The sequence below is a fragment of the Sprattus sprattus genome, assembly GCF_963457725.1.
Source record: "Sprattus sprattus genome assembly, chromosome: 18".
Taxonomy (NCBI): domain Eukaryota; kingdom Metazoa; phylum Chordata; class Actinopteri; order Clupeiformes; family Clupeidae; genus Sprattus; species Sprattus sprattus.
The window spans coordinates 21,927,027-21,944,065 of record NC_137916.1 but is presented as its reverse complement, the minus strand read 5'-3'; the positions used below and the strand labels follow the sequence as shown (position 1 = coordinate 21,944,065).

Here is a 17,039-nt window from a genome sequence, read left to right as displayed (position 1 = left end):
CACACACAAACCGAAACAACCACTCTGTCAGCTTGCACGCTTCCTAGCTCTCAAATGGCTTGTAGACTAAACTGTCAGCCTAATTGCTTTTAAGACACTTTTAGATATTTAAGATCACACTGACCTCTATCTGAACACTTCTCTACTTTCTCCTTTCAGAGCAACCTAAGATCCGTCTCCCACGGCAACTCAGAACCAAATTCATCAGGAAGGTTGGCGAGAAGATCAATCTTGTCATTCCCTTCCAGGTGAGACAGCAAACTGATCTGGTCTGTAAGTCATGTAACCTCAGTCCACACTCTTGCACTGTAAAAGGGGTACGTCCTCTAAATGGTACGTACATGTCAAAGATCCATACACGAGTTGTTCATGTTCACTATACATTTGTTGTCTCAGAGAACAAGCTGAAGAGCTTATTTCTTCCAGAGTTGATGTCTAGACTCCCCAACCCCCCTCTTTGAACAGGGAAAACCCCGGCCCAGCGTGACTTGGACCAAAGATGGCGAGCCCCTGGACACTAAGACAGTGAATGTGCGCACAAGCGAAGCGGACACCATCCTGTTCATCCGCTCAGCTGAGAGGGAGCACTCCGGGAAGTACACGCTGACCGTGCAGATCGAGAACATGGAGGACAAAGGCACCGTGGAGATCCAGATCGTGGGTCAGTGCTGACCACCGTTTTTGAACTGATATGTTGACCAAAGGCCAATTCAAACTGCCCAAACAAACACCAACAGATATCAACAATCAACAGCTGAAAAAGTTAAACAAAGTATATACCACAGATAGCTTTTGCATGCTGTCATCTACTTATGTATAACTAGCTTTGCCACTGCCGAAAAGAAAAAGAAAGTATAAGACTGCATTGATGTCTGCATCATTTTAGAGAAAGTGTCCAGTTGTTCACATTAAGCCATTCCTCTTATTCTTTTATGTGTTTTTCCTTAACTTGTGTCCTAGAAAGGAGCTCTGGTTCAGCTTCAGAGACAAAGTAGCCTTAACATTCACTAACCCTAACCACCAGGTACCTACACTCAATAACCCCACTGATCTCTAAAATCCCAGTTAAATCTGCACAGTTATCCCGTCTTTTTTCCCTCTCCCCCTCCATAACCAAACACCTTGAAGCTGCCGTAATCTAGAAGTTGTTAAAGTTACCTGCATGATGGGAATGGGGATGGGGGGGTTGGGGGACACATGGGCGGATGGCGTGGTGTTTAATCTTGCGGCTGCTGCGGGTCAGCGTGCCACGTGAGGGATTACCGGGTGGGGTCCCGTAGGGATTAGCGAGGGTGCGGAGTGTGATTAGGAGGCGGATTAGGGGACCCTCCTGCTGAGAGGGGAGCTAATGAGGGGAGCGTAGACCCTTCAGAGGAAGCTGACTCACACACATACACTAAATACACACACACACACACTCACACACACACACACAAATACACTCACATCCACAGGCAGACACTCCACTTTCTCTCTTGCTCTCTCTCTCTCTTTCTCTCCCTCTCTCCCTCTCTCTCTCACACAGACACATTCTCCCTCAAAGCGAGGGGGCTGCGTTCCCTTCTGCCAGCGCAGGATTAATGCCCAACGCTCACTGTCGTCAAGATCCAGCCCTCCTACCCCCCACTCCTTGCCAACAACCGCTACCTTTCTCTCTATTTCGCTCCTTCTCACTTCTTCCTCTCTCAATCTTCATGTCTCTTTCAGGGTCGGTCACTATTGTTCTTCATCTCTCTTCCATTATTCTCTCTCTCTTTCCCTCGTCTGTTTTTCTCACTCACTGTCACCCACTCACTGTCTCACTGCTCTTTTTATTTTATTAACCCTTCACCCCTTGTTCTTTTTTGACATTCTTTTTCTCACATTTTACAAATTTGCAAATTTGCATTTTACACATTGACATGTGTCCTCAAACTATTTCATGCTGATCTTAAAGTCACCACTGTAGGACACTTTTTTTTCTCTTTTTCATCCCCCTTCATTCATGATTCACCAAGCACAGCCCCTTCCTCTCCTGGTCTTTTCACCTTGTTTAGATATGACAGGAATTGTCAGTGTGTGTTCACATCTCTCTTCCCTTGCTTTAATACATGAAACTGACCTCTCATTACTTTCTCTCTCTCTCATACACACACACACACACACACTCACACTCACACACACACACACACACACACACACACACACACACACACACACACACACACACACACACACACACACACACACACACACACACGAACACACGCACACACACACACACTCACAGATAAGCCTGGTCCCCCTGTGGCGGTGACGGTGTCTGATGTGTGGGGCTTTAATGCTGCTCTGGAGTGGACGCCACCTAAAGATACTGGCAACTGTGAGATCCTTGGATACATCATCCAGAAAGCTGACCTGAAAACCAAGGTCTGTCACCCTGGCATGCACCTAACAAAGTAACTTAACCCCTGTACACAGCAAAACTGGTATGCTACAGTGTGGGTATCGAATGGTTTAAAGACCCATCTCTTCAAAGCTCATATTTTATGACAGCCTTATTTGTATTATTATTATTATTATTATTATTATTATTATTATTATTATTATTACAAAGATAACATGAACCTCTATCCCCTCTTCTGATGTCAGGAGTGGTTCACAGTATATGATCACAACCGCAGGCCTCACTGCACTGTGTCTGACCTGGTCATGGGTAATGAGTACACCTTCCGTGTGCTCAGTGAGAACCTCTGTGGTCGGAGTGATGAAGCCGGCATCAGCAAGAACACGGCTGTCATAACCAAAACAGGTAGAAGACCCTAAGGCTTAACTCTACACTTACTGGAAAAACATGGCAATTTCTTTACAGCTAACGTTGTGATGATTAGCTTAACTTCTGACACATGACACACACACACACACACACCTCCACGCCTTCAGTCAAAAGACTATGGCAACATACTAGACAATAAAGCTTTTTGAATCTTGAATCTTGAATCTTGAATGACATCCTAGACTTCTTCCTTATCCGGATTACCCAAACACTGAGGGTGCATTCTGCACCTGCCTCTTAATGCACAAATCAGTTGTTACCAGGATGGCTATGCCATACAATGTCCATTCTGAATAGATACAATTTTGAAGATCTCAGAACTGATGTCAAAGCCAAAAAGAGATGCAGTGCATTATTATTGAGTATTATGAGATGGAGCAGCCAAGCAATGCCCAATGTAGAGGTGCAGTGACAATTTGGTAAAGGGCGACTCAGTACCTTCCTCTCTCTTCCTCTTGTTCAATCGCTTATTTAACATGTCAGCATTTGAGACGAGCAAACTCACCCCTTGCCGACTTCAGTCTGAGATACTCTGCAACTGACTAGGGAGTTCAGTGCAATTACTCTGCCTTCAAAGGCACAAGGTAACATGTGCGAATTAGATCGACCTCAGACCTCGCGTCTCCTGTCAATGAGTTTTCTCCTGGCCTCGAGGGAAACCAATGTTTCCACCATATAAATCTGATTATTGGGCCTGTTCTTTGCAGAATTAATAAGAAAACCCCGGTAACTGATTAATGAATTAATGAAGATGTGTTAAATGTGGATATACCTACAGATGACTTTTAAATTTAAGATAAGGTGATGCATCAGCAAACTCATCATCATCTTCTTCCTTTCTCTCACTTTCACTCTCAGATCTGCAGCACAATGCACCCTCCTACAAGGAGATGGACCCAAGCAGTTCTCCCAAGTTTATCACACCCCTGGTGGACAGGTCTCTCATAGCAGGCTACAGTGCTGCTATCACCTGTGCTGTTCGAGGCTTTCCTAAGGTGAGTATGGGTGTGTCTATGGGAGTTTGGGGAAGGGATGTGCGCTCTGACTTATTTATACCTACAGTATGTGTATTTGTTGGAATGGCAAAAGATGAAAGAAAATGCTTTTTGTCACTTAAATCCATCCCATCCCATTAACTGTTGAATGTAAATTCTATACGTACATACATACAACTTACGACATATTTATATAAAACCTAAAGGCTTTCAAAAATGCTATGTATTGCAGCAATATCTTCCTTGTCAATTTTCAGTGATTTCAGTAAATTATTCAGGTGCAGCCTGTGTACTCTATAATTTTGCATTTAAAATTAGCCATTTTCTTCTTGAAAGTGAAAGTCCTCTCTATGGCAGAGGTGGTGTAGACACACACACACTGACATGACACACACATACACACAGTGAAGTGAGGTTACACACTAACCCGGAGCAGTGAGCTGCCATTGGCGGCGCCCGGGGAGCAGTGATCAGGGTTAGGTGCCTTGCTGAAGGGCACTTCAGCCGTGGATGTGGGTATGGGAGAGCAGTGGTCTACCACTTCCCCCGCCATCATTTTTCCTACTGGTCAGGTCGAACCGGCCACCCTACGGTTACCGGCCTGAAACCCTAACCAGTAGGCCACGGCTGCTAAGCTTCTTACGTGTCATCTAAACCTAAATAGTTTTGAGTGTGACTACAATAGCCAGACACATAAGAAATACTCACCTCACAGGGTCAAGAGTTCAGTTCAGGTGGTTCAGACACAACCGTAGCCACTCAATACATCTATATTTGTAAATACATCAAATCATCAACATCTTTTCCATTACATGGAGCCAAGTTCAAGGATCCACCCCCACATGTCTGAGCATGTTGTTCTGCTCATGTCTGTAATGTATAGAAGCTTAAGTGCATGTAGTAAAGAATAATAGCATTCATCACCAACCATGAATACTTTCAGATGACATTTTTGTAGACATCATTGATGTAGACATCATTTCAGAACATTTTTATAGAATTGCTTGTTGATATAGTTTGCATAGATGGCTCTAAAAACATCAGGGACCTAAAATAGGTTGAGAGTACAATAAAATACTGATATTTGTTGAAAGAGGTATACCTTAGTCTGGGAAGTCCCGCCCCTTTTCTCCGGCCAATTTGATTTTGCCTCTGAAAAGGGTCTGGCAAAGATTGCACAGCCGTTCATTACAGCATTCTCAGGATGTCTGGGACCAATCACAAACTGGCTTTTGGCTACCTGGCGCGCCATTGGCGGATTTTAAATAACCACGTCTAGTATCAAAAGCGAAACCTTAGAGAAAAGCACAGCAAACTATAAACTGCTCTCGCGGCTGTCTTGGATGATTTCAAAGGCAAGTTTTCTTTGAAAATAGAACATAAACTTGCTCTGAAACAATTCATACAGAAAAAATATGTGTTTGCTTTATTACCGATCGTTGTATCGTTGTATAGTATCGTTGGTCTGATTGGTTAAAGGCGTGTCCAATTACGTGAGTGAAGTGGACCTCCATTTAGTAGTTTGCCAGACTAACTGAGCAAATGAAATGCAGTGAAGGGGCGGGGAATTCCCAGACAAGGTATACCTGACATTATGATGAAATATATTTCATGAATGTTGAATAGCTATATCTTTAGCTCGGTGGTTCCCAAAGTGTGGGGCGTGGCCCCCAGGGGGCGCACCGTGTTACAGCAAGAGGGCTGTGGGCTTTTGTTGGCAAATAAAAATAAAACGGAATGAGAACCCTAACCCCCCGGAGCCACAACGGTGGACCTGCCGTGAAAAGTTTGGGAACCTCTGCTTCAGCTCCTTGTGCTTCCTAGGTAGTTAAGCAAATGCACTTTTTGTCTCCACCACATGGAAGCATTCTCACTTTTGAATTCGTTGGAAGTATTTCTGTTCTGAGAACCCCCCCTAACACCCATATATGTCCAACTTTCTATACCAACCCACGGTAAAAAGCACTGCTTACTAATCCCATGCCTAAATGACATCCCTTCTCGACATATACATTCAAATGATTTGTCCATAGAACAAAACACTCACAAAGTATTCTCCTGTTAGATCTTATTAGGTCAATGCCACAGGTAAGAAGGGAAAAAACTCTCACATGGTCTAACCACAATGATCCCTATAAAGAAGTGACTGTCTCTAAACAACCCCTGTGTCTTATATGCTTGTAAATGCACACACATTGTGCATACTGCAGGCTTGTATTCTGTTATAAGCACACCAAGGCAAAACCACATGGCAGTTGTACTGGGCAGATGTTGCCTCGTGCAGGATTCAAACATAAGTGGTCCCCATCAAACGCTTCTGCTGGAATTGATCCTGGGACCTTGGAGTGCAGGGCTGCAGGCGAGAGCAGCTGGTGTTCCATTATCAGGGAAACAGCCTCTGACAACATCAGGCATCAAACTGCTCTACTGAGGAGTTGAAGGAGAAAGGCCTGACACAAATTATTATGCCCAGGCCTCTATGTACCCATGAATACCAATGTAATAAAAATGTATATTTATATATACTTATATATACAGTATGTTAATACATGTATTATATATGTGTGTGTATATATATATTTATAAATTATAAATATAAACTTTAGTTTGATCTTCCCATTATGAACTGGGTTTCTAAGCCACTTATGTCTGCCTAAATCACTCCATTACAAAATCAATTTCCTTCCCTGATGTTCGCCTAAGAAGAATGTATTCATGAGGCTGTGTGTATAAACATTTGTTCTGAAAGCTCTATATCATATGCTACACAGTGCACAGTGTAGGCAGATAGTATGACATGTTTATAACATAACACATATATGGTTTCCATTAATACATGATGAATGAAATCTCCATGCAACTATGCAAATGTATTCTAATGACTGCTTGTGAATATCTGTCTTTCCATGTCTGGGTATGTGTGGCATGTGTGTTGATGTCCACCAGCCTAAGATCGTATGGATGAAGAACAAGATGATTATTGGTGATAATCCAAAGTTCATCATGCTCAATAACCAGGGTGTTCTGACACTGAACATCCGGAAGCCTGGCAAATTTGATGGCGGGAACTACACCTGCAGAGCTATCAATGACCTGGGAGTGGACGAGGTGGAGTGCAGGCTAGAGATCCGAGGTATGGCCCCAGAAACTACAGTTCCCATAATCCCCAGTTTTGTGACAGTCAGGCTAGATGTTTCCCAATCCTAATATATGTTTCTCCCTTACTCTTTCTGTCCTGCAGCCGTAACAGAGAAAGAAGAGGTCAAGAAGTAATGAAAGGAAGAAGAAGAAATGGGCAGAGAACAAACTAGCTTGTAGAATTAGAAGAAAAAGTCTTAAACATTTTATTTCCCACTATTATTCTCTTCAGTAGCATTAAGATCCCCAAATACAAGGTGAAAGATGGTCATGGCCAAGACAGCTACTGGTATTGTAAAATGGAATATTCTCCATACAAGTGCTGAGACCTGGTGAATTGCATGTTGAAGAACTCATAAACAATTATTCATATCCTCACTTCTTGTAAAATGGTGATTCCCAAGACATTTTTATGGATATTAATACATCTGTGATTTCAGCTAGCCCCTGCTAGCATTGCATGGCATTTGATGGTCTGTGTTGCTACGGGAGGAGGCGCCAGGATGAACTGCTTTAATGTTTTTCAGTCCAGGTCGCTATGAGTCCATCCAGTATTAAAATAATTGTTCTGGATTATATAATACTTTCTCCTTTTATATTTGCATGCATTCCTAAGGGAGTAAGAGAGAGAGAGAAGGAAAGAGAGAGAGAGAGAGAGAGAGAGAGAGAGAGAGAGAGAGAGAGAGCGAGAAAGTGCTTGTGTGTGTGTGTGTGTGAATAGGTGTACGTGTGTGTGCGAGAGAGAGATTTGGTGGGCACACCAAATCAAGGTCTCATTAGCATAAGGCACTAGAGACTAATTAACGCACCCATCAACACTGGCCTAATTAGGCTCTCCCACGTCATTACTGAGCAAACGAATCACTGCTAATTTACACAACCGCAAAACAAACACGGCACCATCTCCACCGGGAGAGGCCTCAGCGGGATCCGGCTCAAGGTTTGCGAACTGTAATAAAACCCTAACCGCCGACCCTCTGCCCAAAGCAGGAGTCATGAGGAGGCATCAGGGGTCTGCCCAATTTTATGATGCTTGTCCCATATGGACCTCGATGATACCACGCTGAAGAAAAATATATAAGCAATGCCTGAAGCAGTAGGCCTACAGTTACCAAAAACTTTTAACAGAGATGGAGGATATAGTTCATAAACTTCCTGATGAGAGTCTAGCGTTGTACGTTCCTCTGACGGTGACACAGTGAAAGGATTATGGGAATACATTCAGGCAGGGTGCCTGCTGACTAACAACTGGTATGTCAAAGGAGAATGCACCAGTACGCCTTGACCAGCAGAGGGTGCAGGTGTGTTAATGAGTTTAAAGAGACTGAAAATCCAATTAAAGGTGGTAGCTGTTCATCCGTGCCAGCTTGACCTGGGTAAGTTGATGAGTAATTGGTCTCTACCTCATTTTAAAGTGCAATAGGTATTGTATTTCGAGTGGATAATTGTTGCGGCTAGTGGAACAGCAGAATATAACTTGAGACAGTATAAGGGTATAAGCTGAGAAAGACCAAAATATGTTGAAAATGAAAAAATGTTCATGGACATTGTCTGGCATTGTGCACACTTTCAACTGCCATTCTGAAGAGGTGCTTTATGCCAGTCATTTAATTTAACACGACATATATTCATTTAGTCTTACAGTACAGGGCAGGTACACATCTCTCTGAGCATCAGACCCATGACCTCGCTGATGCTATCACTTTCCTGAACCAGTTGAGCTACAAGAAGATAATTTCTTGTCAAAACATTTCATTACATATACAGTACTGTGCAAAAGTTTTAGGCAGGTGTGAAAAAATGCTATGAACTAAGAATGCTTTGAAAAATGTAAACAATAAATGTTTATTTTTTATCCATTTACATGGTAAGACTGAGCACAGCAACAAGACACAACGTAGTTATACTGCATCAGCAGGGTCTCTCCCAGACAAAGATTTCAAAGCAGACAGGGGTTTCAAAATGTGCAGTTCCAGCTCTTTTGAAGAAGACGTTGAGGATCGTAGACGCAGTGTTCAGCCAAGGAAACTTAATGCAGCTGATGAAAAACACATCAAGCTTATTTACCTTCGAAATCGGAAGATTTCAAGCAGTGGCATCAGCTCAGAACTGGCAGAAACCAGTGGTACCCAGGTACAGACATTTACTGTCCGGGGAAGTCTGGCCAGAAGTGGTCTTCATGGAAGAGTTGCAGCCAAAAAGCTCTACCCCGACAAGGAAACAAGGCCAAGTGACTGAACTAAGCACGTAAACATAGAAACTAGGGTGCAGAAACATGGCAGAAGGTGCTCTGGACTGATGAGTCAAAATTAGAAATATTTGGCTGTAGAAGAAGGCAGTTTGTTCGCTGGAGGCTGGAGAGAGGTACAATAATGAGAGTCTGCAGGCAACAGTGAAGCATGGTAGAGGTTCCTTTCCAGTTTGGGGCTGCATTTCTGCAAGTGGAGTTGGAGATTTGGTCAGGATGAATGGTGTCCTCAATGCTGAGAAATACAGGCAGATACTAATCCATCATGCAATACCATCAGGGAGGCGTATGATTGGCACCAAATGTATTCTGCAGCAGGAACATAACCCCAAACATACAGCCAATGTCATTAACAACTATCTTCAGCTTAAAGAAGAACAGAAAGTCCTGCAAGTGATGGTATGACCCCCACAGAGCCCTAATCTCTACATCATCGAGTCTGTCTGGGTTTACATGAAGAGACAGAAGAATTTTAGGAAGCCTACATCCACAGAAGATCTGTGGTTAGTTCTCTAAGATGTTTGGAACAATTTACCAGCCGTGTTCCTTCAAAAACTGCGCAAGTGTATCTGGAAGAATTGATGCTATTTTGAAGGCAAAGGGTGGTCACACCAAATATTGATTTAATTTAGAATTTTCTTCTGTTCCTTCACTGCATTTTGTTAATTTATGAAGAATTGATGAAAATAAACTGTTAACACTTCCATTTTTGAAAGCATTCTTAGTTTACAGCATTTTTTCACACCTGCCTAAAACTTTTGCACAGTACTGTATATTTTTTTAAAAGGTTGCTTTTGATCGAATAAGTATTGCAGGTCGACATGGTTTTCTATGCGATATCATGCTTCATCCCAAGTCTCTAACTAGTCATAGGGCAACCGCCAACCAGAATCAACACTGGATACAGCGTACCTATACCTACTGTGCATAAAGTAATAGCTACTATTCACTTTCCCTATGTGGTTGATCACACATGGCAGGACCAGAAGGTTTAGTGGCTCTGTTTCAGCCACGACACACTTGCACTGTAATACAGAACGTAATTTGAAATAAAATAGATAATCACACTTTTGATTGAAGCTTGCAACCTTGATGAGTAAGATGCCTATTTTGTCCAGTGACCCTCTTCCAAAAAAAAAAGAGGTCAAACTCACAGTATGCTGTTGTTCTTTTAGTTGTGTGTACTTGAATGAGAGCCGATTTTGTGTGTTTCCATTTGCTACTAATACAAGTTTACAACATACACATAACACAACATACACATAACTTCTTATAAAACAATGCCATTAAAGTCTAAACTCTAGGTCTAGAGAACAAATACTTGGTTTACTGTTGTCGCTCCAACTACCACCTTAATTGGATCTCATCTAGGGACGCTTTCACACCTGGAAGTCGAGACCAAGGTTCATGTTTTTGTTACATTGCACGCATTCGATCCAGTTAGTTTTGGTTTCACGTTGCAATTTTGTGAGTGCACTAAATAACTTGACATAACATGACAATCGTACATCCTGTCGTCATCACCTACGTGGAGTACGTCTGCCTATACTTGACACTGATTGGTTTGTAGACAGGCTATCCAGGTCGTCATAAAAAGGAAACCTGTTCTTCTCATTAGTCGATGCGCTGCTTTTTCTGGAGGCATCACACACCTTCACATACTGCTGCCTCAATATATTTATCTTCAGGTGGCAAAGCTCTCCTGTTCTCTCATATCCTCTCCCTCTCTCATTCTCTCAGAAAGTAAGTTTTATATTTTGGCATCTTAATGTGTTTTTTCAAGTTGTCTTTTGATTTCTAAGTCTGACCAAATTACTATTAAATACATCTTCTCCTCTCCTCATGTGCCATCACATCCTGTAATTGGTCTGGCAGTCTGAACCATCCAAAAAGAAGTGTTCACGCTGCAGATAACCTTGGTTCAGTTTCATCCAGACTGAGACATTTTGGTCCTTGGACTGTGGTCCGAGGCACCTTTCACACCTGCTATTTCGGTTCGGACAAACTGAAAAGTCTGAAGGTAGCTAAAGGTAGCCAGACAAGGTAGCTGTGAAAGCATCCTCAAACTTCCATAATCTGGATTACTGAATGAGAGATGAACTTCACGTGCGAACATCTGCGATATATGATGCAGTCCAGGCCATTATCAACCATAAAATGCCACCTTGTCTAGTAAAGTCTTGTGGTATCGACTGTGGCATGTTGGTATGTTTTGAGTTTGCATCACCATCAATGGGAACTATTGTCCATAACCAGATATGTCTTTGAAGCAGCATTTCAATCACTAAACTTTTTTTCAAATTATGGAAGTGTTTTTAGTCACTAGGAATTAGAGACAAAATGCCTTTGAAGTCACAAGTAGAATTTAGTCCACTCAAAAGGTCTTGTCACACTTGTCTGATATACTGAAAGCAGCGATATGCAGCAATGTACCACTTTTTAAGGTATGTTTTCACAGGCAACTAGTTTTGGGTATCATCTTCAAAATTATTTTGATAGTATATGGTCATGTGAAGGACAGCCAAACATACTATATTGAGCATGGAGCAAACATTGCTGTGTGGCTATTGCTATAGTTACAGTGGACTTTAACAGAACGTTCAGCTGAGCCAAAATCTGATTGGCTCTTTAAAATACAGGGCAGGACTTCCAGTCACAGATCTGCCATTCATTTTTCCCTCAGTGATTTGTCTCCTGCCTTATAATGTCTATGCCATCATTAAATGATCATTAACAGTGTTGCCTGATTACCGCAGTGGTTGCTCAACAACACTTATGGGGAACACAGTCCAGGCTATGTCCTATGCAACTCTGCAGTCAGGGATGAAAAACATGGCAAAAATGTAAGAAAAGATTTCAGAGCAAGTGAACATGTGTAAAAAAAAAAGGCAGATATATGGACGCAAACTAACGTTAGTGCCCTATCGCAATTTGTTATTGTGAGCTAACGTTGTTGTTATTGTGAGCTAAAGTGAGCTAACGTTAGCTGATGGCTGGCACTGATGTATGCTGTTAGAAGATGAGTGGTTTGATGAAGTGATGTTTTCTCATGACAAAGTTTTCTACGTTACCAACTGGCCACCATGGCACTGGGCAGAGATACATCTAACTTAATTAAGCACTGATTAACATTTTGGATGAAAAGTCAACAAAATCCCACTTAAAGATGAAGATGAATTGCCTACTCCGCGTAATCAGTCAGAAAATGATGCGTTATTTATCTGATTCACTGTAGTCCAGCCAAAATAGCCCATTTTGGAGCCAAAAATAGAATTAATTGTAAAAAAAAATTTTTTAGCATAGATCATTTCTATGAGGAGTCCAGAACAACATACTAAAAGTCCTAAGAAATCCTAGTTGAGGAAATATGTTTAATTCTCACCAATCTGAGTTGTGTGCTAATAATGCAAGGGCAAAAATACACCTCATAAATGTAATTTTTCCCTTGACTCCTATCAAAATAAAACTTTACACAATGAAAGTACCCATGAAAAGTATATTTTTTTGTATTACAAGTTTCTTTGAAAATTAATTGTAATATGCAAATGAGCTATACACTAATCGAATATACCCAAAATACATCCAAATAGGCTTAATTTTTTCCTTTACTCCTACCACAATAAAACTTTACATAGTAAAAGTATACATAAAAAGTAACTTCTTTTGTATCACAAGTTTCTTTTGAAATGAATTTGAATATGCACATGAGCGTCACACTTATTGAATATGTCCTGATTGCATAGGCAGTAACGCCATACCCCTCCCTGGCAGGTACTACCAAGCCAGGCAGTTTTCAGGTTAGAGGCCAGTCTAAAAGCAACATTGCCATCTCCCATTAGCAGTAGGATGATTGGATGAAGATTGGGCCGATGTATTTGTCATACATATGAATGGTGTTTCTGCCTATGGACATATTCAATAAGTGTGCAGCTCATGTGCATATTCAAATTAATTTCAAAGAAACTTGTAACACCAAAAAGGTTACTTTTCATGTCTACTTTCATTGTGTAAAGCTTCATTTTGATAGGAGTGAAGGAAAAAGATTGATTAGAATGAAACATATTTCCTCAGCTAGGATTTCTTAGGACTTTTAGTATGTTATTCTGGATACCTCAAAGAAATGATCTATGCTGAAAACAAATTCTTTTACAATTAGTCTGTCGTAAAACGCTATTTTGCCTGGTCTACTGCTTTGTGTTCCCTAATGCTGCTCCCTCTCTCAATTCACTCTCTAGCTCACTCAACCACTGCTGCTCCCTCTCTTGTTATCTCATTGCGCCCAGGAGGATGGGCCAACTTTGAACGGTGTGTTTACAAACAGCAACTGACAAATCCCACTCATTCTGCCTTAAAGGAACCCAACGTGAAATTGTCTACCTAAAAGGATGACTTGACTGCATACTTGAAAAGAACTGAATAGGTTGCGAATGTAACGTCACTACTTGTCTAACTGATGCCACTCGGTGATTTTTCCCAGTCGCCCTCAAAAGTGTCATTGTGTTGCTAAGCAATCACACTAATTGTACCTGCTGGGATGTCAATTGCGAAATCTTTGCCATAAAAATTATAGTCAGAGTTGACATCCACACCCCACACTCCTGCAAAGGAACATGTGCACACAAGTATACTTGCAAAACACTCACACACAATTTGTGTATGTCTGATAGCTTACTTTGCAGGGGTGAAGAAATGCATATTAAGTCTATGAATAAAAATAAAACAGACTGTGGCATTTCTACTTTGTCACGCTGACAGAGGACAGAGTGAGTGCTCAAGACAAGTAGACAGAGACAGAACTATGTAGCAGTGGGATAGAGAGAACTATAATTATGTAAGTAATTATACATGAAGTCAGAGAGAGAGAGAGGAGAAAGAAAGCGAGAGAGAGCTACAAAGATGTCTAATCCATGTAATTACAGTATAGAAACCAAATGAGATACAGAGAACAAGGAAATACAAGCACATCATGTAGCCTTCAAGACCAAACCACAGCGAACAATATACTTTAATTGAGAACACATATGCAGCATGAATGTTGGGTATTGATCCCTCTTTTAGGGAACAATTTTGCTGCCAGTCCTGGGTTGGTAAAGCAGACAGACACAAAGTGGTTAGCACCCACAAACTGGCCTCTGGGGCTGGGGGTCAGTGTAGCGCTGTGTGCTGGTCTGTGCAGCCGACAACAGAGCAGTTCTTAGCTGTTGCTTAGCTCTTCGACATAGTGCCAGTGGGTCCAACGCTTGTGAGAAAAAACAAGGTAGTTCTCAAGCTGTGGGTCGATATACTCAGATGGGGGTGGTGGTGTAGTCTCTCTTGACATAAGGAGAGGAGCCAAATCAGAATGGCTTGTTCAATCACATGTTTACTCACTTAGGCAGCCCAAAAGAAACTGACAGGGTTGTCTTATTTTTGAGTTTGTGGGTTGGAAGGTAACTCCAGATGTAACCAAATGTATGTGCACAAGCACAGAAAAAAGTATGTTTTTTTCAAATGTGTCCACTTTAACACACACAGTATTGCCAATGTCCTGTGTTCACTTTCCCTTTTTGGGGGAGGGGGGCTTATACAGTATATGTGCACACAAGCGCCAACAAGCAGGCTAAAGTCCCCTTTTCTGTGTCTGCGTGGCTTATCCTTCTTGTCATGGCATGAATTGATTGAAGGGTTGGGCCTCTTACTGAGCTCACCAGCCATGCAGTGAGCGAACTGCAGCTGCATTGAAGGGAAAAAATGCATACAACACAAAGCCAACCTGCCTAAGCAGCACGTGACACACATAGACATGCAACTTGTAAACACACGTGTGCAATGCATGGGCGCCACTCAAATATGGAACCATACGTGTGCTGTGGCGTGCATACAAGCACACATAGGTGCAAGCTGCATGACTCATTTCTTTATACTGCACTAAAATAGAGACTCGTTGAAGGTCACTCTTGATGAAATCCATGAAATCGGATCATTAATAGCCTTTTAAAGCATATTAAAAGATCCACCTGTCTTCAAGAAAAATGTAAGGCAGGACCGAGTGAAGTCCACTTCATTGGCCAGCTCAGTCTAGACCGAGAGCTAACCAAATCAAGAAGTGTGTTTTTCAGCCCACTTCTCTTTCCTTTCCATCCTTTTAGTCCAGTTTTATAATATAGCACTGAAGTTCTGTGCAGTGAGTTTTAGTGGCAGGAGACAATGTCACATGACCATGTTTTTCTGGCTGGATGTTACTCACCTGTCTTTGAGAGCCCTCTGCTGACTGGTCCATTAGGCTAATTGTTTGTGACACTTCCGTTTTAGGTGTGCGGACTCATCTGTGATCTCAGACTGTGGGGGGAACGCTTCACGGTCCTTTAATTAAAAGAATTACGCTAATTACAGTTTTAATGGCTGCAGGACAAATGAGGGGTGGGGGCTTTTATTTCAAGACAAAGACATTGGGAGAAATGGAGGAAACAACATAAGCTTGCAGCTTAAGAAAAGACAAGAGGGAAGAAGTGAGAGGGAAAGCAGCAAGAGTGTAAATAAGAAATAAATGTTGAAGTTTGCTGCTTCTCCCTGTTGTCTCCCCAGCCTCCCTCTTCTCCTGCTCCCCAGTGATTTCCTGCCTTTCATCTTTTCTTTCTTCACAAACAAATGCTGCAGAAATGAACTGGCGTGATGTTAGAATTCCCTCACTTGATCCGATTTCTGGCACAATGAGATTTGTAAAGATACAAATCAAAGTGTTCTAATACATTTTAGCAGCTGGAACACATTGATTACTGCCCCATTCATCTTAAGTGGGACAGATTCAATTTTACATTTGCAACATTGTCTTTTTTTATTGTATGAGTTTTCAAAGTAGGCTAGTGGAGTCGAACAGAGCCTTGTCTGTATCTTTGTGTGTCTCTGTTCCCTCTGAGGCGTCTTAGTGCACCAAGAAGCTTCTGCTAACAACGTAATCAAAGGCAACTTTTGAATCTTTATTAACAAAAACGAACAAAAAGGACAAACCCATGCAACAAGAAAATGAGAAAGAGGAGGAATAAACAAAGTTCTGGCTATTTCTGAGGCTCCCAGCCCTTTAAGGTTCCCCTGTGCTGCCGACCCACACTGGGTGGAAAGGCGCGGGCCTCATCTGGGTCTCCTTCTTGCCTACACGGCTGGAGTTTCGAGGCACCGGCATCAGGCACCAGGCTCACCGCAGCCAGACCCAGCCAGCCCCACCTATCACCTCCAACCCCCAGGCCATCATCAAACCCCTGGGCAGGCTCTGCCATCCCGCCAGGCGCAGACGATTACAATCTGAGAGGTAGCACATTTCATCATGTGGCGCGTCTCACTCTCTCTTTCTCTCTCTGTTCAGTCCTTACTGGAAGCCAGATGGGCCTAATATATTATGTATGGGACTTAGAATTCGGCGCAAGCTGACGAGTTAGAGGTGCTGCAGGTGTTTCTAATTCCGATCTCTCGATGGGCCTTACTGTAGAAAGACTCTTGTTTGACTCCTAAACCTTATTTTTAAAAGATATTGTTGATGGATAGGGGACAACTGTTAGTCCTTTAGTGCATTAGCTTGTGTTGTTAGCTTGTCAAAGTCCCGCTATAGTCCTATCCGCGTGGCACATTGAAGTTAAACAAGCGCCTAATCGGCAGCAACCAGTTGGAGCCCTAGGATGCTCCATGACTTCCCGATTGGTTGGTTGGTGCTTCTGTGTATGGGGACAACCTGTCCCTTTCTCACTATCTCTCTCTCTCTCTCTCTCTCTCTCTCTTACTCTTCCTAACCTTCTTCTGTCCATCTTGTTTGTAGTTGAAGCCTCCCCTGGCCCTTTAGCCATGGTAGAGAAAAGGCTGTCAGCCGTTTGGG

General features: G+C 42.3%; 1 protein-coding gene across 1 annotated transcript in view; it reads left to right on the top strand.

Moving 5' to 3' along the window:
* Positions 1-7,292, top strand: part of mybpc2a (myosin binding protein Ca) — a gene marked incomplete at its 5' end in the record, with an annotated part of 47,483 nt that extends 40,191 nt beyond the window's left edge. The window contains 7 exons of the mRNA XM_080856231.1: positions 160-248; positions 466-661; positions 2,270-2,409; positions 2,632-2,791; positions 3,674-3,810; positions 6,757-6,943; positions 7,052-7,292. Of these exons, the coding sequence (XP_080712357.1) occupies positions 160-248; positions 466-661; positions 2,270-2,409; positions 2,632-2,791; positions 3,674-3,810; positions 6,757-6,943; positions 7,052-7,083 (941 nt within the window). The 3' untranslated portion in view covers positions 7,084-7,292. The remainder of the gene's footprint in view (positions 1-159; positions 249-465; positions 662-2,269; positions 2,410-2,631; positions 2,792-3,673; positions 3,811-6,756; positions 6,944-7,051) is intronic.
* Positions 7,293-17,039: the final 9,747 nt, after the last annotated feature.